Below are 26,331 nucleotides of genomic sequence, written 5' to 3'. Positions count from 1 at the left end.
TATAAACATGCAGAATTCAGAACTTCACCCGTCCACACAATAAAGCCCCAGACTTTTATTTTTATTTTACATTTTTTTTTCATTTTTACTGCTGATTTTGTCAATACAAATGCTTCAGTTCCACAGTCAATAATTAGCCCCATTGGACATTTAGCTACATCTGCCAGTAGCAACATCTGATGAAAGTCGTCTGATGAAAGCAGCCAGCTGACTGTTTGAAAATTAAGATTGACACTGCAGTCCCCCAATTTAGAAATGGTTACTAGATGAATCTGCAACATCATTGTAGCTGATTAGCTCCATGTTATAAGGCTTCTTCTGGATGTGTTGTTGGGGAACTTGCAAAACAGACACGTTATCTGAATGTCTGCGGGAGGGGGGTGTAATGTTTATTCCATTCTCAAAGCCGAAGACAAACTTGGGAAAGTGTCTATTGTGGATAAAACTTTGTTGGCAACCACACGCGCAATTTAATGTCAATACCGTAATAACAGACACGTATGCATTTGCTGGAAGATAAGCAATAATTCTGCCTATTAATAACAACAGGTAATATAGTCTAGTCTATTTCCTAGTTAGAGTGATCCAAGTTATCAAGTCAAATCAAAGTTATTTGTGAAATGCACAGTTAACAATACAGCAAATAGGCAGTTGTTAGCTGGCAATGAAGTGCACAATGGCATACTATGCAGGATTTTTTTAGCCTTGCTGTTTTGTGTTGAAAGAAGTCCTGGTTATTTTATAATATTTTCAAGGTAAAACTGTTGCATAGTATGCCTTTAATGTCCCAGTGAACAAATTTGGTCGAAATGTTGGTGAAGTTCCGTCTAAGCATTCAGGTGAAAACCTGGCTACACGTGGTTGAAAAATGAACATTTTCTAGCTGACTAGGACATAGCCAGACTATGTTTGAGTAAAACCTGAGCTATATTGGAGTTAACCTAGTCCATTTATTTTAAAACATCTTTCAACCTAGATTTCCTCCCCTCTAGATGTTTAGATTTTGTTCACTAGTTAGCGTCATAGTAAAAAATATAAGGAATAATAAACTAAAATAAGAGAAAAATAAGACAAGATGGATAAGAAAATAGAGATTCAGAATAGGTTGGTAGATATTGCACATAATTAGGTTATGTAGGTTAATTAGGTTGTTGTTTGTTGTAACTTAAGCCTCATTTGGATATCAATACTTTTAACCTAAATACTTTTACATACTTTTATGCGTGAATAACTTGGCATCTTTTTACATTGAAAACGTTTTTGTTGAGATAAATAATAACTCTCTAGAGGAAATACGTTAGCCCTTGTTCATCCTGATTGGAAAGTTGTGCTCCTTGGACAGATGCAGCCTGCACTAAGACAGAGGCCAGGAGATGGTTGCATGTGAGCTATATGAGCTTGATTCTCTCCAAACTGTGTGACTCATTCACACATGCTCCTCCACCATTGACCAGTAAATGTTGGCATTATGTTTTTGCTGTCATATAAACAGTTTCATGGCATTTTTGTCCTCCCTTCCCTCAGGGCCTACTTCTCGCTTTCACACCTAGTTTCTGGCCCTTATGGTGCCATTCTGCGCTCCGGATCTGTTACAATTGCAACGCTTTATTTGCGGTGCCACTCCCAGTATTGCCAGTGCACTACAATATGTCAAGCGCAGATGTCATGAAAAAGCGAAAAAGGACCAAAACATCACTTGCAGTAGGACAGAGTGTCTCTGGTGTCTGTTTGTCATTCAAGGTCAGAATCCAAGCCCGCTGGCGCGATCGCACCGAAGCAACATAACAGTAAAGACGAACATTAGAAGTCATAGAGTGCATCAGTTCAAGCTTACGTAACGTAGCAGTGCTGTCATCATGGCTCATTTCATAGCGGACAGTGACGAGATGCATGTGTCCAGTGTTCCTGCTGCCCTGTGGAGGTAGACTATACAGCGCCCCGGGCTTTCCCTGTAAATAACCAGGTCAGATTCACAGTTGGACATTAACAGTGAGCTTTTTTAAGGGCTATACGTGTGATATTGGTTTAGTGAGTCCTTGTACATTTAATATTTTTCTGTGCACAGTGGTTTCCATTGGCAACTGCAAGAGCAGTTAGTTGTACCTGTTGACTGTTAGTGAGAAAAAGTGCTGAGGTTTCAAAGTGATTGCCTTGGGGCTCTGTTCCATAAGCAATGTCACTGCTGTGCAGGTGCACATTGTTACGTAACTGAATACTAGACTGCTGGTTGGTCTGAGTGTGAGTTTACCCCTGGTGCAGGATCAGGGTAGGGCATAATTTCTGTAATTTTGTAAGAAGTGAACCCTGGTGAAGTATTTTGTTTGGTTCATGCACGTCCACTCTTTCCGCTGTTTGAGACTTAGCTTAGTGACTTCAGCCTTTTTCTCTCAGCAAGCAGGAATCGCAGGGTAGCAGCATTTGATATCTGCCTCAAATGGCAGCAGTATCCCTTTAATGCCCTGCATTAGGTCTACAGTGGGAGCACGCTAATCTCTCTGTCCAACTTCCCTTCAGTATGGCTGGAATCTGTGCTCACATGATTAATCAGGAGGGGCTAACAAGCCGGGCTTTAACGAGCTTACCGGAGCGCTTCTCTCCCCATTTCCCTCCGGCTCTGTGGGTGTGTGCCAGAGGACAGTTTCTCACTGTCCCAGACCGCCCCCCGCCCAGCCCCCCCCCCATCATTATCAGCAGCTTATTTAGCACTCATCTCTTCACACACCCATTCATACTTTACAAGAGCGTACATTTCGCTGAGCAGTTTGAGTAGCTTAATAGATCCGGGCAATGAAATGGCACCAGAAACTGTGGACTCGACAGTTGTTCCCGGCATTAAAAACAACAGTGTCTTCTGCGCTGCGTCGCCGTGCAGAAAAACCAGTGCTGCTGCAGCGGCGACGGAACTGAGAGGCGTATCTCATTCAGCCTTCTCATCCCCTTCCCCTCCATAGCTGTCTCATCTCTGTCTCTCTCATTACTCTCCCACTGTCCCCTGGCCTAACTAGACCCTTTCAGTTCAGGCAGAAATTTAGCTGTAGTCATTACTTTTCACACAAACACTGGCACATATTTTATCAGGGAACCCCCCTCCTGTGCACACACGCATGGACACACACACACACGAACACACTCCCTTTCTGCACACACCCCCCCCTCCTGCCTCGCTCTCTTTATCTCTCGCTCTCTTGCTTTCTCTTTCTCTATTTGTCTCTCACACATTTTTCCCACCCTCCCTGTCAGCACCCCCCCTCCATATTTCTTTCTCTTCTCCTGCCCACCCCTGAGTCTCAGACCTTGACCCCCCCACACCCCCCGCCCTTTCCTCTCCCCCATTATGAACGCGTTTTATACCCGCACCCCCATCTCTCCCCCAAACAGTCTGTCTGTGGTTTCCCGTCCCTCCGCCCCTTGGCTCTCCCTTTGTCTGCCCCAATAAATGTGCAGAGCCCGTTCAGTACCAGGGGATTAATGTGTGTATGGCTGTGAAGAGGGGGATAAAAGAGTGAGGGAGAGCGGCAGACAGAGAGAGAGGGCCACTGGGTGCTGCAGCGTGTTTGTTGTGTTTGGGGTTTAATGAGTGTGTGAGAGAGAGACAGAAATTGTCTGTGAGTGTGTGAGTGACAGAGTGAGCGAGAAAAGTTTTACATTTTTTGAGAAAGTGAAATTTTCTGTGTGTTTGAAAGGGTGAAAATGGGATATTTTGCGCACGTGAGGGTGTGTGTGAAATCCTGATGTATGAACTGCGTGTTGATGTGTGTTCAAATGTGTAGCCTATTAGTTTGAAAGTGAAGCCATAATTGACTCTGTGCATCATTTTATCAGGGTTTCCACTGATAAAATGAAGTAGCCTATTAGCTAATTGAGCACCACAATGATTTGGATTAACATTTTTACGGTATTCTCAAATCTGCTCATTTTTTCACAATGGGAAATTCTCATGACTAACTAATAACCCTGGTAGATGTAGCTAACACTTGTTTTGGCCCCTTGCTGTATTCTAACGTTTATGGATTTCTTGACATTAGTTTTGACATTTTGGTTTTCTCATTCAACCTGTCTTTTAAGCCCTCTTAATTAAGACCCATCATTATAAATAATGTTTAAAATATTATACAAACAAAGAAAATGGAACAGTAAGACAGTACCATTGGCTAAACTGAATACCTGTTCATAATGTGTTTCACTGAAACTCATGAGGAAGTTAGAACCTAACTGCTGCACTTTTTTTTCTCTGCCTGCTCCTGTGCTGCTGTGCTGTATGAATATTTTATAGCTGTCAATCAATGCAACATTTTCCCCAAATTTAATTTTTTTGAAGTGATCATACAGTGCTGTGAAAAAAGTATTTGCCCCCTTCCTGATTTCCTGTATTACTGCATATAGCTATGACAAGCTGAATGGTTTCAGATCATTAGCCCCTTCTCCCAGATCCAGATCTGGTCAAGCCTTGCCCAAGTATGTTGACCAAAAGTATGTAGACACCCCTTCTAATTAGTGGGTTCGGCTACTTTAGCCACACCCATTGCTAACAGGTTCATAAATGTAGCCATGCAGTCTCCATAGACAGGCATTGGCGGTTGAATGGGTTGCACTTAAGAGCTCAGTGACTTTCAACGTGGCACTGTGTCATAGGAAGTCAGTTTGTCACATTTCGGACCTGCTAGGACTGCTCCGGTCAACTGTTATGAGGTGGAAACATCTAGAAGCAACAACAGCTCAGCCGCGAAGCGGTAGGCTACACAAGCTTGAAGAACGCGACAGCCGAGTGCTGAAGCCTGTAAAGCATTAAAATTGTCTGTCATCAGTTGCAACACTCACTACCAAGTTCCAGACTGCCTCTGGAGCAACGTCAGAACAATAACTGTTTGTCGGGAGCTTCATGAAATGAGTTTCCATGACAGAGCAGCTGCATACAAGGCTAAGATCACCATGCGCAATGCCTAGCTTGGCTGGAGTGGTGCAAAGTATACCACCATTGGACTCTAGAGCAGTGTAAATGCGTTGTCTGGAGTGATGAATCGTGCTTCACTGTCTGGCAGTCTGACGGACGAATCTGGGTTTGGTGAAAGCCAGAAGAACACTACCTACCCGCATGCATAGTGCCAACTGTAAAGTTTGGTGGAGGAGGAATAATGGTCTGGGCCTGGTGAACCATGTTTAGAACTATATGCAGTGAGCTACATAATGCTTGGGATATTTCTTTTTGATTTGGCTCTGTATTCCACAATTTTTGATTTTTATTTTATCAATTCACACGTTGTTAATGTTCAAATTTTCAATTCACACGTTGTTAAAGTGCAGATTTTCATCTTTTAATAAAGAGTGTTTGTATACATTTTGGTTTCACCATGTAGAAATTACAGCACTTTTAATACATGGTCCCCCCATTTCATGGCACCATAATGTTTGGAACAAGTGGATTCACAGCTGTTTCTGATTTGTCAGGTGTGTTGAATTGCTTCCTTGGTGCAGGTTTAAGAGAGCTTTTCAGTATCTAGTCTTTATTCTAGGTTTTTGATTGCCCTTGGGGCCTGTTATTGGCATTTGTCAACATGAGTACCAGAGTCCTAATTAAAGTCAAGGAAGCCATTATGAGGCTGAAAAATAGGACAAAAATAGTCAGGGACATAGGCCAAACCTTGGGCTTACCAAAATCAACAGTTTGGAACATCATTGAGAGCAAAGAGACCACTGGTGAGTTCTGTAATCAGAAAGGACCTCGTAGGCTAAGGAAGACCTCTACATTTGATGACAGAACATTCTCACCAAAATGAAGAAAAACCCCCAAACACTTGTCTGACAGATAAGAAACACTCTTCAGGGGGCAGGCTTGGATGTTTCAGTAACCACAGTCCGCAGAAGTCTTCAGAAACCTGAGAATAGAGGCTACACCGCAAGATGCAGACCACTAGTTTGCTGCAAAAACAAGACGGCCAGGCTACAGTGTGCTAAAAAGTACCTAAAAGAGCCTGCAGAGTTCTAGAAAAAGGTCAGTTGCATCAACTGTATCAGAGTGATGACAAAAGCAAAGTGTGGAGGCCGAAAGTAACTGCCCAGGATCAAAGGCCCCCCCCCCCCATCTGTAAAACATGGGGGTGTTTGGCTTGCACAGATACTAGATCACTTGTCTTCATTGATGATGTAACTGCTGATGACAGCAGCAGAATGAATTCTGAAGTGTACAGAAGCATCTTATCTGCTCAAGTTCAAACATTTGCTTTTGGATGGAGCTTTTTCCTACAGCAAGACAATGATTCCAAACATACTGCTAAAGCAACAAAGTTTTTCAAAGCTAAAAACTGTAAAATTCTTGACTGGCCAAGTCATTCACCTGATATGAATCTAATTGAATATGCGTTTCATATGCTGAAGAGAAAACCTAAGGCAACTAGCCCCTGAAACAAGCAGGAACTGAAGATGGTTGCAGTACAGGCCTGGGTTTCAGACTTCAAGCAATCATTACATGCAAAGGATATGCAACAAAGTATTAAACATGACTAATTTACATAACATTAATATGTCCCAAATATTATGGTGTCCTGAAATGGGGGGCTGTATATAAAAAGTGTTGTAATTTCTACATGGTGGAACTCACATGTATAAAATACCCTTATTAAATACAAGCTGAGAATATGCACTTCTGAATTGTCGATTACAAATCGACAATAGTGGAGTACAGAGCCAAATCAAGAAAATGTATGTCTTTGTCTCAAACATTATGAAGCACACTGAATGTACATAGCAGGGATTTAAAATTAAAGTCTGGATTGTTTGATATATTAGCCTAACCGATAAAGAATAAGCTGTACAGTATGTAATGTTCGGTCATTTTCACTGAACTGTGTTCTAGAACTCTGCTACTTGGCCTGTGTGAAGAGAACTGTGTAGATGTTCTGTAGATACCTTACCCAATGTCTGAAGTGTGTGTATGCCTGTGTGTATGCCAGTGTGTGTATGTTGTTTATGTAAGGCTGCGTGTGTGTGTATGACTGAGCAAGTGTGTGTAAGCCTATGGATTTATGTAAGGTTGTGTGTGTGTGAGAAACTGTGTGTACATATGGGATAATGAGATTGTGTATATGAGAGAGAGAGAGGGAAAGATAGAAAGGCAGAATGAAGGAAGGAGTTTGATGTTCTGTAATTGCTCTGTCCGGTATGTACTGTAGTTCTGTGAATCCTCCTTGCCCTAAAGGCACAGGCAGATAAGAGCATGTTTTTCAGGAATGTTTACCTTCTTTCTCACGACTTTTCTCTGTTTCTTACACTTTTCTGCACATTTTAGTGTGCAGCTCAAATTTAATATTTCTGTGATCGACAAACATTAATGGAAACTTTGTGATTGCCAAACATTAATTGAAACTTTCACTTTTTTTTCACTTTTTGCCTGCTTTTTATGTGCTGTTGCACCTGTGCCTTAGTCTCATGGCTCTCATCCAATGCAATTATCCTTGGGAGATATTTTGCATTCACAATACAAACTCATTGTGACCAAAACAGTGTGCATGTGCACATGTTGCACATGAGGGCACGCGCACAAGTGTGTGAGCGTGCATGTGTGTCTCTTTAAGTACAGACATGGAGCTCTGTCTAGCAGGAATGTCACTCAACTGGATTCCCAAATTCCTCTCCCCTTTCCACTCCTCTCCTTTAATGATTATCCATCTTGCTTTTCTACCTTCCTTCCTTTCTGTTTCTCTCTCCTTCCCTCCCTCTGTGTTTGTTCTTCTCTGTGTGCTCTGTTTCTCTTTCCCACTGCTTCCCACTTTCTGTCTGCCTCTCAGTCTTGGTCTCTCTCAGTTCTCCCCACATACATAGTATGTTATGGGTACATAGACGTAGTAGATGAAAAATGATAAAACTTAATGAATGATGAATGAAATCCGAAATAAAGCTTGTGCTGTGCTTACAGTATGTGTTGCACAAACTGGCCGTTCACTGACAGACGATTGTAATTTCTGAAAATACAGCATATATCTACTGCTTGTCGTCCCCGAATGGCAATTTTGAATATATCAGTGGTTCGCACACATAGTCTTCACCTGGGCAGACTGTCCAGGTGTACAGTATTTGGAGACCCATTTTAGCAATAAAACAAAGCCTGATGTCTTAAAGCCCATCTCTGGTTCAGATTACTGAATATAAGAGAACTGGCAACTATACAGTTCCAATTCTGAAATATATTATAGAGAGAGATATTATAGAAGATAACATTTCTTCTTCAAGCAGATGTGCATTCAACAAGGCAAACTTTCTCAAACATATTCAGACTTTCTTCTGTTGGCTTATGCTCCCTGTGAATGTTTGCTAACAGACTGGAAAGCCCTGGCTCAGAATAGGGCTTAGCTGATGACTTTGCGTGACAGCGCCTGCGGACAGTCTGGCTTTACTGCCACCATCTTCTCCCTATATTTAGCTACATTTAGAATGTAAAGTTATGGTCTTCAAGGAGACCACCACAATGCATTCAGATGTAGCCTATAAAAATATGAGACATGACAAAAAGAAAAAACAGTAGAAATATTTATTAAAGGGTTACATTTTGTAAGTGCTGGGATTTGGGGGAAATATTGCTTATAGCTACTGGATTAACACATCGTAAGTGGGTCATTCTACAGCAACAGTGCTATTTGGAATTGAAATTTCTTGAAATGCATTTCATTATTGTCACCCATAACGTAGTACAATATTAATTTACCTTTTAACTTAATGAATCGACACAAATGCCATCTTAATGTATTTAAATTGTTTTTGTACATTCACTCAAAGAATGCACCATACTTTTTGTCCGTGGTGTTACTTGTACCTTCAACAACATTAAAATTCTTTTCAGAATTTTATTTCTTCGAGCAATCCTCACATATAGGCAAAACAGTGTAGTTCAATGATAATACAGTAGAATCCACTTCATTGCATAACATATTTTTGCATAATTTGGGTATTTACATTGAATTGCAAATTCTGAGCCATTTCCCGTTCATTCCATTGTAAAGAAATCACATAATCATTATCACACGTTTAGGATATTTTAATAGGATTAAGTCCTATTACATCACATAACGATCTACAAATATACATTAAAAGTCAGCAGATGTAGCATAAATAAACCAACAATTGCCCTATAAAGTCACAAAACAGCTAAAATGTTTGGGGCCTGTATCACAAGGCTGGATTGCTTAGGTAGCTGAATAAGTGCACTGAGTAAAACCTGGAACCCTCCCAAATATGGAACATTGATGAAGTAAAAAGTTGTTCTGGGTTTTACTCCGTTCTGTTATCCAGCTAACTCAGTAATCCTGCTTTGTGATACAGGCCCCCGATTACCAGGAAACAAAACTTCCCAGAGTCACTCGTTGAAGTGACTTTTAGCTAAGATTTCTGAATTGTTGCAATTGCACAATTTAATTTAATTTTTGCTTATATATAAGAAATGAGTACATTAAGTCCCTTAAGCACTTTATAATGTCAGGCACTGTTATGGAAGCACTTCTGTTGAAATGGTGTTTGAATGGTTTTTTTTATTACTCATCATGTTTACACACAAGGACGCACACTGAATGATGGTAACAATAAATAAAAATATGTAATTTGATAACATTTAAAAAACCTGAATCCACAAATATTTGTAAAATCTGAAAATGAAAAAAAAAAAAAAAAGGCATTTGAGAGAAGTAAAGGCGATTTTATGAGGCCCTATACATTGCACATTGTACCAGCATTTTTAAACATTGAAGTTTACGGTATGTTCCTAAGGTAATAATTATTACTCTAAGAACTGGGTTTTTATCTTTTCAAAGGTGATTCATTTTGATGCTTTTCACAATGGCTGTTGGCTTAAGTCTGACAGTATGGCTCCAGCAGTGTAAGGTTGAGGCCCTGTTGAGTAGGTGAAAGCAGGAAGATAACATTAGTGTTGAGAGGGAGTTTTATTTTTTTGTCCGGCAGTTTTTGGCTCTGTTCTCTCTGTCTCTGTCTCTCACTTCCTCACTCTCTTTGTCTTGCTGTGTCACGTCCCTTTCTCATCCACTTCATGCTGTATTGCACTGCCTGTTAGGCACAGGCGCTTAGGCACAGGGTCAGTAAAAGGAACTGACACAATGGATATGATTTAGTGTGTGTGTGCGTATGTGTATGTGTATCTTTTACTGCGTAACTATGTTTAGATTGTGGGTGTTGTAAGGTATGCATGTGTGTGTTTCACGTATGTGTAGTGCATCGGTGTTGTAAGGCATGTGCGTGTGTTATGCAAGGTGTATTTGTGTTTGTTCATGGCACTGTGCAGTAATCAGTCTGCAGTCAGCCATGAATGAGTTACTCCGCTGTATAATTAGTGATTTCCAATCCCTGCCAGTGTCTGCGCTGACTGGGTTCCCCTGCCTGCGTGTGAGAGAGAGTAGGGGTACGGGGGAGGGGGTGGGGGAGGCGAGAACACAGGGGGACAGAGACACAGGGAAAGGGAGAAACAGAAGAGCCGTGTGCAGTGGAGGCCCCACTCACACCCCTGTCCCATCAACAGAGGCAGTGCGGAGCGGTGAAAACTCACATACAGCCGATGAGTAAATCACCGGTGATAAATAAATCACCAATAATCATCAAGCGCTGAATCCTTTGTGACTGTGTGGGCAATGAGTGGGAGCGCTGCTGACCACGATTAATATGAGAATTCAACTCCTTTATTTCCCCCAGTGCATAGCTGTGGCATTCAACCCCGCCCGGCCCCTGGCTTATGAATTAAACATGATGAAATGGCCCGTATTGCCTCATGAATTATTAATCATAATGACCCTGTATTGGCTAATGGGCCCTGCGAATGCACACCAATCTTGCATATTTTTTGTGTGATCACAAAAACACGCATCTTATCAGATGCAATTCAGCACCTTTGGCTGTGTGTAATCCTGCCAGTCGGGTCATTCTGAGAAGTGCTTCCTGGAGTCTCTCGATGGTTGCCAGTACTGCACATTTGTAGATCTGTGGACGTGATCCCTCGGCAGAACTGGGATAATCTCCCCACAGCATTTACGCACTTACTGAGGATCACTGAACATGCCCAAATTCCTTGAGTGATTTGCGTTTGGGACTAGAGAGTTTCTGCCCCTGTTCGTTTCGCCACAACCTCTTATCATCACTGTTGATCAGTGCCTTGATCTTTAAAAAAAAAAAAATTCCATCATAAGAACAGAAATGGCTTGTTACAGCACTGTTGTTTCCAGCCGAAGCTGTTTTTGTGTGCTGTGGCCAGACCCGCAGAGTGAAGCTGTGGAACGGAAACAACGCTTTTGGTGCAATGTGGAACGCGCCTACACATTTTCACCTCAGACCACTGCATTGTCTCAAAGGCCCTGGTGTGGAAATGACAGCAGAATCGATGCACGCATGCGACTTACTAAACAGGTCATGTCTGTTTGCAGAAATGTTTATTGTGTGATGCAGAAAAAAAATTATGGAAATGTCTTGCATTATTTAGATAAAATTTGGGCAAATAGGAAATGAGTGAATTCATATGATGATAAATGTAGATGCATGCATACTAACATTAAGGTAATTATCCAAAAAATCTTTTGACTGTGAGATGGACATTATCGATCTAATTGGGCTAAATATTACATTGAGGGTACAGGGTAGTAGCACACGGAAAAGGCTTCTTGGCAGTGGAGTTGTTTTGTGATCAGTCTTGTGTAACATCCCAGTGAGCAAAAGCCCAAATCTAGATGTCTAGATAGGTGGAAATCTAGGTTGAGAGACGTTTTGACCTAAAACGGACTAGGTTATATCCGGTTAGCTTTAATTTAGCTCAGGTTTTACCTTGATGTAGCCTGGCTAGAAAGATTTCACTTTTCAACCAAATATAGCCGGGTGTTCAATCAGAACATATAGATGTTTTAGCTGCATAGCTGCATTTTCAATTGCCAAGCATTTGATTATCTATTAGCTGCACTCCTTTTCGTACACCACGTTGGTTATTATTTGTTCAAAAAGCATATTTTGTATGCTTTTGGCAGCATACATCACAAAGGATTGTAATTAAATGATACGCGCACCTTAGGCAGCCGCCTATTAGAATTGCGAAGGAGTAACAAGGGCGTTCCCCAAGCACCAACTGCCAGCTAAACAGGCGGCGTACAGACTTCTCCACATAGACATTTTCAATTGAAATTCTTTGGGTAGCAACAAAGATATAACAATTTTCTGATGGAATTTAAATTAGTCTGTTTATTACTCAAACTGCCATTCACTCTGTTTTAATTTCCTAGATGCTCATAGTTGCCTTTTAAAGAGTCAGCGTTTTAACTGCTTTATTTAGGTGATGTTTTAGCTTGTGAATTGTCATGTGGTACCTTCTGAACCCAGCGTTAGAGGCATGCTACCTCGAGCTGTCTCCCGCTGAGAGGCTGCTGAACTTCTCTTCCCCTTTCACCATGTAGGTCATGTTGCGTGGCACATGGTGTGCGTTGCGTGTCGCGTGTTTGCAGATGTGTCTCTGATGTTAGGATCGAATCTCTCCTCAGTGTCATGAGGGTCAGCCCTCTGTGCAAGTCTGTCAACCTAACCATCACAGTTTATGTACTGAAAAGACCGCATTTTCTGGAACATGCTTTATTTTCCATGTGCTTTTTTGGTACAGAATATTGATGTGCTGCTGTTGTTTTTCTCTGTTTTTTTTAGGGTTTGCCCGAAAATATTCCCCTCATTCTGTGAAGAAGTGAAGACGAGGAAGGGCAGCTTTGCACACATAGATTTGGGAACATCCCTCCTCTGAATACATGTACATATTTATTTTTAAATTATTTGTAGGTATTTATTGAGTTTTCTGCCCTAAGAGGGTGAGAAAGGGCACAAGCGAGCTGGAGATGGAGAGAAGGAAAGACAGGACACAATAGCACTAGAGTAAAACAGAGGCTCCTCCAGCTGGAAGAAAGGCAGCAGGAAGGAGGGACAAAAGAAGAAGGGGAAAGGTGACCACCGGAAGAGAAAGAGACGGGGACCGACGGAGAACGAGTGCGAAGGAGGGCGAGAAGGAGGGAAGGGTGGGGGAGGAGTGGGACAGAACCGTCCCCATGGCTACTGACCCCGGAGAGCCCACGGCCACAGAGGACTCCTCTGAGAAACCTGATGGAGAGACGGAGAGGGAGGCGGGATCAGCGAGAGAGGGCGGGGCTGGCAGACAGGCTGGGAGGGAGGCAGGGACTGCGCGAGAGAGCGGGGGAGGCAGACAGAGAGAGGAGGGGGCGGAGCCAAAGGGCGATGCAGACGGAGAGGGGAAAGAAGGGGCGGAGCAAGATGGGGGAGCAGGCCGAGAACGGGAGAGGACCCGCAGCACCCCGTACGACTTCCCTTCCTCCCGGACGGAGAAGAGGAAAGGGGGAGGGGAGACGGGCGAGGAGCAGGGAGGGGTGACACCCGTGGGGCCGCTGTCCGCCTCCACGCCGTCCTCCCCCGCCGCCCAGGGCCACCGGCCCAGGAGGGAGAACAAGCGCTTCTTCCGCAAGAGCGTGGAGCTGTGCGAGGAAGAGGACGAGGTGGAGGACACGCAGGGGGCGCCGATGAGCGCCCCTGCCGCGGGTCTCAGAAGCTCCGACTCGGTGTTTGCCGTAGGCGGCGCCGGGCAGCAGGCGGCCGACGCCCCCACCGCGGCCTCCGAGGGTATCGCCGCCCAGGACGCGGGCAAGAGCGCCCCCGCCTCCTCCAGCCCCGCACACAGAGGCAGGGAGCGGGACCGCGAGCAGGAGGAGGAGGCGGAGATGAAGGCGGTGGCCACATCCCCTGGCGGCCGCTTCCTCAAGTTCGACATCGAGCTGGGAAGGGGAGCCTTCAAGACCGTCTACAAGGGACTGGACACGGACACCTGGGTGGAGGTGGCATGGTGTGAGCTGCAGGTGAGCGCGCCCTTTCCCTCCAGATCTGTGCTCAGACAACAAAGCTCAGGAGAAATTAGGCAACTGCATTTATAACCTGAAGATTGCAGGTTCAAGTCCTGAGTGGCAAGATGCTAAACCTTAGCTCATCCATTAATTATCTGGTTGTATTAATGTATAATGCGTAAAGTCTGAGGTGCAGCACATGTGGTTTGAAATAGCTGCAGTCCCACAGTCCAAGAGTGCATGCATTAGGTATACAGTCAACACTCATCTGTATCTGCATCTCTGTTCAACCAACAAAGCTGCTTGTATCAGTATTCGGATAAAAAACCAGAAGTTGCAAAGCTTAAACTGGAAGTTGTGGGAAAGAGAGAACATTCCGGTTTTCTTGTCTTTATGCACAAGTGTTTTAAAAGGACATTACATGATTTAAACATTGACTTATCATTAACCATGAAGTGTAATAACATATCATTTTTTTTAAGGCTGTACACAAAAATAATAACCTGTTCTACATGATTTGGCATTGTATACAAGTACATTTTAGTACATTTAAAGGTCTGTCTGAGCAACACTAGTCCTAACTCAAGCTTCACCAAATAAATCTCTGCCAACCACAACTATTTCATCTTCCATTGAGTCCATTGATAACAATCTGAAAAAACCCATTATGCCAAGCAAGCTACCACTGGTGTCCCTCACATATGTTTCCTCCCACACATTATGTTGTTCGGGATGTAGATGATTCAAAACGAGTAATAGATGACTAAAAAAAATACTGACTTTAGAGTAGCTAACCCCTGCTGATTTTATTTTTGGTGATAATCGAATAGTGAAATATGTGAGTGTAACTAAAGTAACTAAACAGACTTGTGCAGTATCTCTGTCCCTCTACAGCTGACCCACCCTTTAGCCCCTGCTAGAGTAGAACCTTGGAGACATCTGGCAGTCGGAGGGTTGCCGGTTCAAACCCCGCCCTGGGCATGTCGAAGTGTCCTTGAGCAAGACACCTAACCCCTAACTCCTAACTGCTCTGGCGAATGAGAGGCATCAATTGTAAAGCGCTTTGGATAAAAGCGCTATATAAATGCAGTCCATTTACCATTTACCATTTACCATTTACCATTTACCATCAAGGTTGAGACTGGAAAATGAAGTCAAATTACACATTGATTTTAGACCTGTTTGTAGTTGACAGGTGCTAGAAAAAGTTGCTACTTTTATTGGTAGCAGTGCAGTACAAACTGTAGACTGTTAAATAATATGTCATATGGAGTAATTTCACATAGATTGTAGCCTATCACTTAAAAAAGGAAAGCACTATAAGGATATTACACACTGGGGAAACAGGGCCATATTCACTCAGAGTAGGAGTGCTGATCTAGGATCAGTTTTCCCCTGGTCCACAACCTAACCTTATGCAGACAGAACTGATTCCAGATCAGCACTGTCATTTTAATATTCTTTAAGAATATGGGCCTGAGAGTTCAAAGCAAGTTAATGATGGCATGGCCTCTGAAGGCAAGGCCTCAGCAGCAGTCTGCAGACAAAGGTAGCTTCTGACAACCCAGCCCAACTTACACTGCTTCACGCACTCTTAATAAATGCATCTGTCAATGTGTCGAGAAGTGCATTAAAATTTGTGTTTTACTGAGTGCAAAAAAATTACTGTTATTTTCTTTCCATTATGCTTCTCCTTCAGAGCTGATCTTAGATGCACTCAACATGCAATTATAGAGGGAGGTATTCCCAGTTTTTTATCATTGAACTGTGTCTGGTTTCTGAGCCACTTTCTGAACATTATACTCGCTTATTTGTGGAAATCACAAGTTATTTTCTGTAGTAACATGGTTTTCACCAACAAATGAAAAAAGAGAACATTTTCCAAATATAATTGGTCAGCTTCAGGAAGAAAAAAATATCGCAATACAATTATCTGTACACATCCAAATAGTGTATTTGTAAGAGTAATGTTAGCAGCTGGTTGGGTTGTCCTGTCAGTTGTAATGCAGATTTGCCCATCTCACTTGCTTTCTGTGGGTAGCTTTAAGACCAGCTTGTGCATAGGCATGCGTTCGCGTGGACTGTGTAAATATGAAATTGAGTTGGAATGGCGTTACCTGGGAGACTACGGCAGTAAATGGCGAAATGTCTCTGTGTTATTCATTGTGAGGCGGAAGAACTGTGTCCTAGGCAGGGATGAAAAGAGAAGAGAAATCACTCTGTCGCCACTCTCAAAGGAAGAATTGCATCTCGCTGACCTGCGGGTCAGAGAGGGAGAGTGAGAGGAGGGCGGGTGGGGGCAAGATCTAAAGAGGTTGAGGAAAGAGCTCAGTTTAAACAGTCATGGATAAACAATCCTTTTTTGTGCAAGATCTGGCTGTTTTCAATGCTATCTGGATTCATATTTGGCGACCCCTGAACAGGTTGTCGATCACTCCCTTGTTACTTAGAAAAGAACATTTTCATGGGCATAGCGGCACCCAGTTAATTAACTAACAATGTGAGCTGGTTAACTGTGAGGTTTAGGGTAAAAGCTGAAACACTGGAGCCAAATGGGGAGGTAAATGTTTAATGTGCGTTTAGCCTACAGCACGAAGCAGCGCGGTATCGAGTGGCTCACAGTGGTGGAGAACGTGTCCTGTTGGAAAGGTGTTGTGTTTCACCTCAGAGCGGCGGTTAGCTCTGTTCCGGTTGTTATTGAATCAGGCTTCCTGAGTTAGGGGTACCAGCAGAATCAAGAAGGGGCAACAGGTGGAGAGAAAGAAGGAGGTAGAAAGAGAAAGGAGGAGGGAAAAGGAAGAGTGAAGTGTGCAGGGAGCCGATCAAAGCAAAGTCACCGAAGACCGCAGAGATCAGGACAGACCGGTCCAATGATTAGTCTGTGATTTTGTGGTATCAGTGAGTCATTGTCTGCATATGATCAGAAATCATGAAGACTCCCTCACCATCCCTGCACTGCTGAATGCATTCTGGTCAGTAAAATGGCAGTTTGATGGATACATATATATATATATACACAGTGAGCTCTGTAATGTTAGGGACAAAGACATATTTTTTTCTTGATTTGGCTCTGTACTCTACAATTTCAGATTTGTACTCAAACAATTCACATGTGGTTAACAGTTTCTCGGCTGTTATTTAATGATATTTTTTATACATTTTGGTTTTTCCATGTAGTAATTACATCACATTTTATACATCATTCCCCCATTTCAAGAAGCCATAATGTTTGAGACAAATGGTTTCACAGGTGTTCCTGAATAGTCAGGCGTGTTCAGTTGCTTCCTTAGTGCTGGTATAAGAGAGCTTTCAGTATCTAGTCTTGATCCTAGGCTTTTGATTGCCTTTGGAATCTGCTATTGGCGTTTGTCAACAAGAGGACCAGAATTGTGCCAATGAATTAGGAAGCCATTATGAAGCTGTGAAATAATAAGAAAAAAAACTGACAGACACATAGGCCATACCCTATGCTTACCAAAATCAACTAGTTGGTTGGTAAACATCATTAAGAAGAAAGAGAGCACTGATGACCTCAATAATAACAAAGGGCCTGGTTGGCCAAGGATGACCTCTACAGTTGATGATAAAAGAATTCTTACCAAAATGATGAAAACCCCCCAATCATCTGTCCAACAGATAAGAAACACTCTTCAGGAGGTGGGCGTGGATGTGCCAGGGACTCCTGTCCTCAAAAGACGTCACACACAGAACTACACTGCAAGATCAAATCACTAGTTAGCCAGAAAAACAGGACGGCCCGGTTACAGTTTGCTAAGAAATACATTAAAGAGCCTGCAGTGTTGTTGTGGAAAAGGTCTTGTGGACATACTGTATGAAACCAAGATTCAGTTGTATCAGAGTGATAGCAAGAGCAAAGTGTGGAGGCCAAAAGGAACTGCCCTAGATCCAAAGCACCCCCCCCAGTTTTGAAACTTTGTGAGGGGGTGTTATGGTTTGGGCATGTATGGATGCCTCGGGTACTGGCTCACTTCAGTCTTCAGTGATGATGTAGCAGCAGCTCAGTGAATTCTGAAGTGCACATAAGCATCTTATCTGCGCAATTCAACCAAATGCCTCCAAACTCATTGGACGGCACTTCATCCAGCAGCAACACAATGGGCCTTGTTCACAAAATGAACATTTCTATGAGCATTTTGGAATTCATAATTTATTTCTTATCTGAATTTTGATCTTTGGTAAAATTAAAATCTATAACAAGTGTTAAGGCATACATACAGTATACTGTAAGATTTTTCTATTTTGAATGCTTTATTATGCATGCCAGTCATTTTAAATATTACAAACCTCACAGTAATAACAACATTTTTATCAATACAATTATTATATTCATATTATATGAATAATAGTTTCGTTTTTCAAGAACTCTCATTTTTATTTTTAGTTCAGTTTACCATATTTTTTCTCTCACATAGTTTTTGTCTTTGCTTTAGTTTACGATAATAACATTGTTGGACACGCATGTAATTGATTTTGTTTATTGATAAAAGTGATTGATGATGATTGATATTGATATATAGCCAAACCCATCATTTAGCAATGGCGTATCTGTTACTTTTTGATTACTTTACTAATCGTGCCTTGGAGAGAGAGTGCATCTTTCGGGACCATGCATATGGGGTGCATATACATTGTGGAGAGCAAGGAACGGCTGATGTTTGCACACGACCCTGGAGGCAGCATGCCTTACATGGGATTGCTACGGTGTTTCCTTATGTAAATGAACATGAACTGGCAACCGCACACAGACTTCAAGCAGTCATTGCATGCAAAGGATATACCACAAAGTACTAAATATGACTACTTCCATTAACATGGCAGTAGTATGTCCCAAATATTATGCCCTGAAATGGGGGACTAGGTATAAGAAGTTGTCATTTCTACATGGTGAAACCAAATTGTAAAATACCCACATGTGAATTGTCGATTACAAATCTACAATAGTGGAGTACAGTGCTAAATCAAGAAATAAATGTCTTGTTCCGCACATTACAGACGTCACTATATATTTGAAGTCCACTCATTTACAGTTTTGCAGGATATTGTGTTCCAATTCCATTAGTGGAGGCACAGAGTAGAGAGAAAGAAGAGGGAGAGGGTATGCCTTCCTCGCGTTACATCACTCAGGAAGATTTATCAGCTTGTTTGCGTGGCGGTGTTCCGCCTAGATGCCTCCCCGGTCATGTGTCTGGTTTGGCGTTAATCCCTCACAACAGCCTGGGCTAATCCCTGTGTGACAGGGCAAGAGGCGGGCGAGTCGGCCCCGCCCACCCCCACGTCCACCATTAAACCTGCACCGGCCCTCCAGGCTTCGGCCCCGCTCTGGAGACAGGACAGCACCTACGCTCGGCGCGCTCAGGGGAAATACGGCGATAACCGCGAGCCGGGACAGCCGTTAGCTCTCCTGCAGGGGCCTTTCTCTGCAGAGTGTGCCCCTGGCTGCGGAGTGCCTTCACGCGCTGCAGCTCGGGCCTCTCTCAGGCAGAGGAAAGCAATGGATCCGCAGAGAGCCGTCTGTGCCAATTCCCAAAGCTGCAAGCACGAACGCGTCTGACTCTTTCCGAGTCGCTGCGCCCACAGAAAGAAAGTGTAGCGCCCGCGCATGATGTCATCCAGATCTTTCTCAAAGTGCTGACATTCACCTCATTCAAAATCGAAACGTTGGTAATAGAATTGTGGTGCCTAAGTGTGCGGTTTTCTTTTTGACTTTTACAGACATTCACCTCATTGCCATTTTGTCTAGTAGATCAGAGGTATTTTTATTGCATTTTTGGGGGGTGGTCAGGTGACGTTTATGCAATTTTTTTTGTTTTCCAAGCGAGTTTTAAGTGCCCGCTTTTTTAAATTACAGTGGATATAATCCTCCTTGTCAGTTCATTCCATAAACATATGACATTAATTTATGGCTCTTTGTTAGCCCTAGTTCTGTACTGATGCATGCAGGAGACTGTGAGAGCCTGCACTCCACAACATCAACCCTTTTATGGAGAGAGAGAGACAGGGAGAGGGAGAGAAAGAGTGAGCGCAGGAGAGAAAGAGAGGAAGAGGTAGAGAGAGGGGGGAGGGAGAGAGAGGGAGAAAGAGCAGCAGTATCTTTAAACATTCGAGGCCGGCCATGACATGGGGAACAACTCCCAAAAAGAAGCGAGCTAAACAATAACAGCATTTAAAAGACGGGAAGCACTGCGACCACCAGAACACACAGTGTCAGAGGGACAGCACCCCTCCCAGTAGGTGATGGCAGATACTGTCATCACACATACACATGCACTCTCACACGCACAATGGAGATTAGCTGCATTAGTGCAGGGTGAGAGAGTGGGAAACTGAAGCCAAAAGTGAGTGCTGTTGTCTCGTCCCTCTCTCCTCCTCTCATCCTGTTCCCTCTGTTCCCCTCCGCCGTGCTTTAGCTCTGAAGGAACCATTAGCCTTTTTAATCAGTCGCTTGTACAGCGTCTGCTGAGATCCTACTTTCCTCTGCAGTAGAGGCAGGTGGGGCTATTGTGTACCCCCATAACCTAGCAGGCCCTGTGTGTGATTATGGGAATGTGTGCAAGTGTGTGCGAGCATGAGTGTGCATGTGCGTATGTCAGTGTGCATGTCAGCAAGGGTGTGTGTCTGTGTGTGTATGAGAGAGTGTGAGTGTGCATGTTTGTGCCAGCGTACGCATCTGGGGGTCTGTGTGTGAAGGAACTGGGTGTGTATATGTGTCAGAGAGAATGTCAGTGTATGTGTCGGTGTGTGCACGTGTTTGTGTGTGTGTGTTGGTGCGTGCGCTCGTGTTTTGCGTGTCTGTGTGTGTGTGTGTGTTGTATATGTGTGTGTGTGCGCGTGTGTGTGAGTGTCACTGTCTGTGTGTCTGAGTGAGCGTTCAAGCAGAGATGGGAAGTTAATTACAGTGGGTGTCTGCCACAATCCCCAGAACTCACAGCACAACTGGAGCAGAAACACAGCTGACTGATTACAGAGAACTCACAGACAGAGGGGAACATACCCAACACAGACACTATGACACAGAGAGAACATGCCCAACACAGATACCGTGGCACAGAGAGAACATACCCAACACAGGCACTATGACACAGAGAGAACATGCCCAACACAGATACCATGGCACAGAGAGAACATACCCAACACAGGCACTATGACACAGAGAGAACATGCCCAACACAGATACCATGGCACAGAGAGAACATACCCAACACAGACACTATGGCTCAGAGAGAATGTACCCAACACAGACACTATGGCACAGAGAGAACATGCCCATGACAAACACTATGGCACAGAGAGAATATACCCAACACAGACACTATGGCACAGAGAGAACATGCCCATGACAAACACTATGGCACAGAGAGAACATGCCCAACACAGACACTATGACTCAGAGAGAATATACCCAACACAGGCACTATGGACAGAGAGAACATGCCCAACACAGGCACTATGAAACAGAGAGAATATGCACAACACAGGCCATCTACTGGACTAGGACGAGAACATACCCAACACAGCACTATGGACAGAGAGAACATGCCCAACACAGGCACTATGAAACAGAGAGAACATGCCCAACACAGACACTATGACACAGAGAGGGGAACATACCCAGCACAGACACTATGGCACAGAGAGAACATGCCCAGCACAGACACTATGGCACAGAGAGAACATGCCCAACACAGGCACTATGACACAGAGAGGGGAACATACCCAATACATGCACTATGGCACAGAGCACACAGGTAAGTCATATTGCTTGCAGTGGCTGCACTACCATTGTTACCAGTACACACAGAGGAGAAAACCTGAATCCTGAATAAGCCCCTTGTACTATTGTTTTCACTGAGAAGGTTACAAAGCAGAATTTAAGAAGTCTCAAGGGGCAATAATGCATTCCTCATGACAAAGGGGGCTGGATTCAAATTCAAACTGAGGCCTCAAGCCAGAATGGTATTAGGTTTAGGCCAAGTGCGTAACATCTCAAATCCGGGTTTGCTTCAACAGAATGTTGCTGGACTAACAAGTATACATTTGATTTAATCTCATCAAAGGTCAGAATCATAATATTTAGCTAGAAATATGAAAAACATGGCATGCGCTTCAAAGCCTTAGTCAGAGTTGAAGAGAAGTGGCTTTGCAGTTAGATTGAGGTGAGGCCTATAGTTTCTGTGCCTTGAGAAAAGAACGTGCACACAATATAGACTGGACGGAGTGATAGAGTGGAAAAACTGATAGAGTGGACTGTCACAGAGTGGAAAGACTGATAGAGTGGGCAGTCACGGAGTGGAAATACGGATAGAGTGGGCAATCACAGAGTGGAAAGACTGATAGAGTGGACAGAGTCACAGAGTGGACTTTATCTTGCTCAAGAGAAGCCTGGCAGTGGACAGTGCAGGGAAGGACTCCAGTCTCACACAAGCCCTGAGCTAAGCAGTCTGTACAACAGTCACGCTGAGGCGTATGTCAGGCTCATGCTTAAGCCATTTCCGGGTATGGCTAAGCTGTCTTGCAAAAGTTTGCAACTTAACATGTAATGGTAGTCTACACGCCTACATGACCTGTAGTTCCTTAGTTTTAGTGTGCAGAGATTATTATGGAATGTGAGCATTTGTATTGAGATTATCATTGTTATTACAAATATGTAGGCCTAAGGAGATTTCGTGTTTGGTGCTAAAATGCTAATCAAGCCCTTTAGGGTTGTCTCCAGCCACCTGTGTGCGTAATTTTCCTGTTTGTTTGTCTTGGTCTGGATCCTCGCACACATAATAAAGCTAAACCCAATAGTATTCATAGGAACTCCCATGGGGCTATTTACAATGCCTTGTTACCTTTAATAATCCGCTCACATCCTGTCCCCACGCAGGTCTCCCAGAGACCATTTCCCCCCAAAACGCCGCAGCTATTGGTTTTACAGTTTTTCCCTTGGTGCATAAAGGGAGAAAAAGAAAATGTCAACAACCCATCTGAGTGAATTACGGGGTTCACTTGATACGCGCGGCGCGCCGCTACAGGTTTCATGACACATCAGTGGGAAAACAGGACCCGACGCTGCTGTGCGCAAGCAGCTGAGCGGCAGCGTGCAGCCGGCTGCAGGAACGCCCTCACGCTCGCCCGTCTGCAGCGCTGCAGCCCTGCAGCCCGCGTGCACAGGGGCGCATGCAGCGCAAGACTACGGAAGCTGCTGCATTTGATCCATTCACCAGACATTTTTTTTTGTTGACAAATTTGAGGCTTGTAGGTTGTTTTGTCTTATTGTCAGCATGAAATCAGGAGCTCATCACGGTGGTGAGCCTGTCAGTGAGCTGTTTCCATTCAAATTTTACGCAAATGTTATGCAGATTATTGAGAATTTGACTATCTAAAAATGCGATTCAGGTGCGTTTCCATGAAGTCATTTTCAGTGAATAAACAATCTGTGACCACACGGCGAGACACGATGATGTGATCAAACATATCCAAAATGGAGAGGGGTTTTCAGGAACTCCTTGCCATCGGGGATGTAATAACTCATTTATGCAAGCTGTCCCTGGCTATATTTTTTTATTCCGGATGGCGGCGAATTTGATAACGCAAATGGCAGTATTTTAATGTCAGAGGCGATGGCCATTCAACCACGACGAGGTGCCATACAAATGGGAATGTAAAACTGTTCTGGGAAGTCATGGAGCTCTGGAATTTTACGAACAGTCTTTGCGTGAATTATGTTCAACCTCCTGTGCAGCTTGATCGGGTCATTTGTTGGAAAACACAAGCTCATGCCCTGCGGCATCATTTATTCCTAAATTCTGTTCCCATCGCTCTTTTGATTAATCACTTCATTGAAAACTTTTTTATGATATTTGGGATTTTTTTTTAAGGATTTGCCATTTACATTCAGCTTTTCTTATTTGAAACTTCAAATGTGCAAATGGCTCGATAGAAACGTGGCTGTAAACGTGTATGGGCATGTCTGATATGCAAACTATCAGCAGGATCTAGAACATTTAGGAGACTTTCAGCATAGTGTAGTTTTTTTAACACTGGAATGTCAGTGGCCTCTGCAGACATATTTGCTGGGTGTGTGGATATATTTCAGTGAATATTTCAGTTACATGTTGACATATGGAGACTGCCAAACAACAATATAACAATATATTACTAATTTTTTTTAGGGTGATGGAAAATATTGAAAAAATAATTTAATTAAATATATTAAACATATTGAAGACAGTATATGGGCCAGCATACGTATTGTTGTCTACAAATATTGCAGTATTTTCTCAGGAAAGGCACTGGGGTGAAATATAGGTTATTTATATTTTTTGTCAGTCCACATAATTATATAATATTGCAGTAAATTTTATTTCTGTAAGGATTAAAAGCAATGTGTAATGATTATTGCAGTTGTTGTAGGAACGTTAATGGCAGTAAATTAGTAACAGGAGAGGCAGTAGTTGTGGTTTCAGCACAGTTATGTTGTTTGTAGAGGCAGTGATCACATCTATACTGCTACACAGCAACTCTACAGACACATTATCTTTCTCTCACACACACATTATCGCACTCTCTCGCACTCACGTGTACCCAAGTCCAAGTCAAAAAACAACTTCAAACTTATAATACAATATCAAAATTGGATCATGTCAAGAAATTTACTTTTAAATCTGCCTATAGCACACATCTATCTGTCTTTCTCTTTCAATTTGATTATTGAAACAACAAACCAAAACACTTTCCAAAGCACATACCGTTGCCAGCCAGATCCCTCCGTTCTGCTACCTCAGGACGCCTAGCACCTCCCCCTCTTCGCACCTGCACTTCCAGAACACGTCTCCTGTCTGTTCTGGCCCCACGGTGGTGGAATGACTTCCCTGTGGAGGTCAGAACAGCTGAGACACTGACCCATTTCAAACGACGACTGAAGACTCACCTCTTCAGGCTGCACCTCTCCCCACCCCTCCCTACCCCCCTGTAAATGACTGTAAGCTTAGGGTTGTAACTAGGCAGCTGTTTCGTAGGTGACTTAGGTGCATAAACTGTCTTAACTACTGCTTGTATTTTTTCCATAGACTGCGTTGTTGCCGTTCTCGTTGTTAGTGTTAATCAGTTTAACCTTCAGGGTCCAAGTTGAACTATGCGGTTGTTCCCTGCACTTGGACCGGTACTTCTCTCTAGGGGTTTCGTCATACTTGTTCCTGGTTATGGTTATACACTTTGTTGTGTGTCGCTCTGGATAAGAGCGTCTGCCAAATGCCTGTAATGTAATATAATGTAATGTAATACGTGGAATCATTAATATAATATTACACAGAAATAATGTGATCTCTCTGCTCTCTCTCTCTCTTTCTCTGTCTCTCTCTCTCTCTCTCTCTCTCTCTCTCTGGTGTGTGGAGCATTATTGTTTGTATGTACAGTAAAAGGTTGGCTCTGGGGATGCAGAATCAAATGAAATGAAATGCTGTAACAGAAGACGGTGTTTGGTATTGAGCGGTGGAGAGGGCTGGGCTGAGAGGGCTAGGCTAAGCTAGGCTAAGGCCGAAGCCCATTCGCACTCAGACCCGCTCTCCCACTCAGCCGCACGGCAGGCGGTAAGCCGAGACGCGGTTCCCCCACGCCGCGCCCCTCGTCCCCGTGCGGCCCACGCGACCCCGCAGCTCAACCCCAACAGGTTGGAGGTCCAAAAGCGTCCCAGAGTCCACGGGGTCAGGCTGGGTCAGGCCCTGAGTTATGGGCCTACGCAAGCCCGCCGCTGTACGGCTCTCCTGCCGTCACACACCTCTGGGATCACCAGTCCTGATTGGCTCCCCCTTCTGAACCACTCGCCAAGTGCCAGAACACCGACCGCCATCAGTGATGTAATACAAATATTTCCTTTATATGTTACAATAGCCTCTCTTCAAATCTAAGTCATGCTTTGAAAACACAAGGCATCATTTTGCACTTTGTGTGACATTAACAAGCAGATGATATATGTGTGTGCATGAGCTGGAATGACACACACACACACACACACTCAGCAGCAGTAGTAAGTGTGCAGCAGATATATTGCGGTGTTGAGTGACTAGTTTATTCACTCTCTCGCTGGACGGAGAAAGACTCCCACTGCCATTCTCTCCGGACACTGGCTCACACAATGATATTCTTTCATGGCCACCCCCTCCCTTTATCGCTCTCCCTCTCTTTCTCTCTTTGTGACCCCCTCTCTCTTTCTTTCTCTTTTTGTTTCTATCCGTGTCTGCCCCCCTCCTCGCCGCTCTCTCTCTCCTTTCTCTATCTGTCTCTGTGCTTTCTCCCTCTTCTGCTCCTCTCATAGCACTCTGCTGAGTGAATTAAAACTGCACTATACGTATCAGTCTGAATTACATGCTGTTGATGATCAGGCTGATATTGTGTACAAATACGTATACTAGCAGCAGTATCTGCAAATCATCTTTACCAGGATAAAGATATAACACTTGATGACCTGTCT

The 26,331-nt window shown here is 43.6% G+C and overlaps 1 protein-coding gene and 1 long non-coding RNA gene across 9 annotated transcripts in view; one reads left to right on the top strand and one right to left on the bottom strand.

Moving 5' to 3' along the window:
* The window catches only part of wnk3 (WNK lysine deficient protein kinase 3), a 55,718-nt gene that overhangs the window by 3,994 nt on the left and 25,393 nt on the right, over positions 1-26,331 (top strand). For all 7 annotated transcript variants that reach the window (XM_064298918.1, XM_064298921.1, XM_064298920.1 and 4 more), the window contains exon 2: positions 12,664-13,874. In XM_064298918.1, coding sequence (XP_064154988.1) covers positions 13,056-13,874 — 819 coding nt within the window. In that variant the 5' untranslated portion in view covers positions 12,664-13,055. The remainder of the gene's footprint in view (positions 1-12,663; positions 13,875-26,331) is intronic.
* On the bottom strand, positions 13,636-25,053 carry LOC135234374 (uncharacterized). 2 transcript variants are annotated; one of them, XR_010324096.1, is made up of 3 exons: positions 24,611-25,030; positions 15,977-16,045; positions 13,636-13,843 (listed from the first exon to the last, which is right to left on the bottom strand). It is a non-coding gene; the product is annotated as an uncharacterized LOC135234374 (long non-coding RNA). The 2 variants fall into 2 exon arrangements; XR_010324095.1 differs by lacking the exons at positions 13,636-13,843; positions 15,977-16,045 and adding exons at positions 17,043-17,278; positions 17,459-17,569 and having other exon boundaries at positions 24,611-25,053.

The sequence above is a fragment of the Anguilla rostrata genome, chromosome 11 (assembly GCF_018555375.3).
Source record: "Anguilla rostrata isolate EN2019 chromosome 11, ASM1855537v3, whole genome shotgun sequence".
In the NCBI taxonomy this organism is placed as follows: Eukaryota; Metazoa; Chordata; class Actinopteri; order Anguilliformes; family Anguillidae; genus Anguilla; species Anguilla rostrata.
The sequence above is the reverse complement of the archived record's forward strand: the minus strand, read 5'-3'. Positions and strand labels throughout refer to the sequence as shown.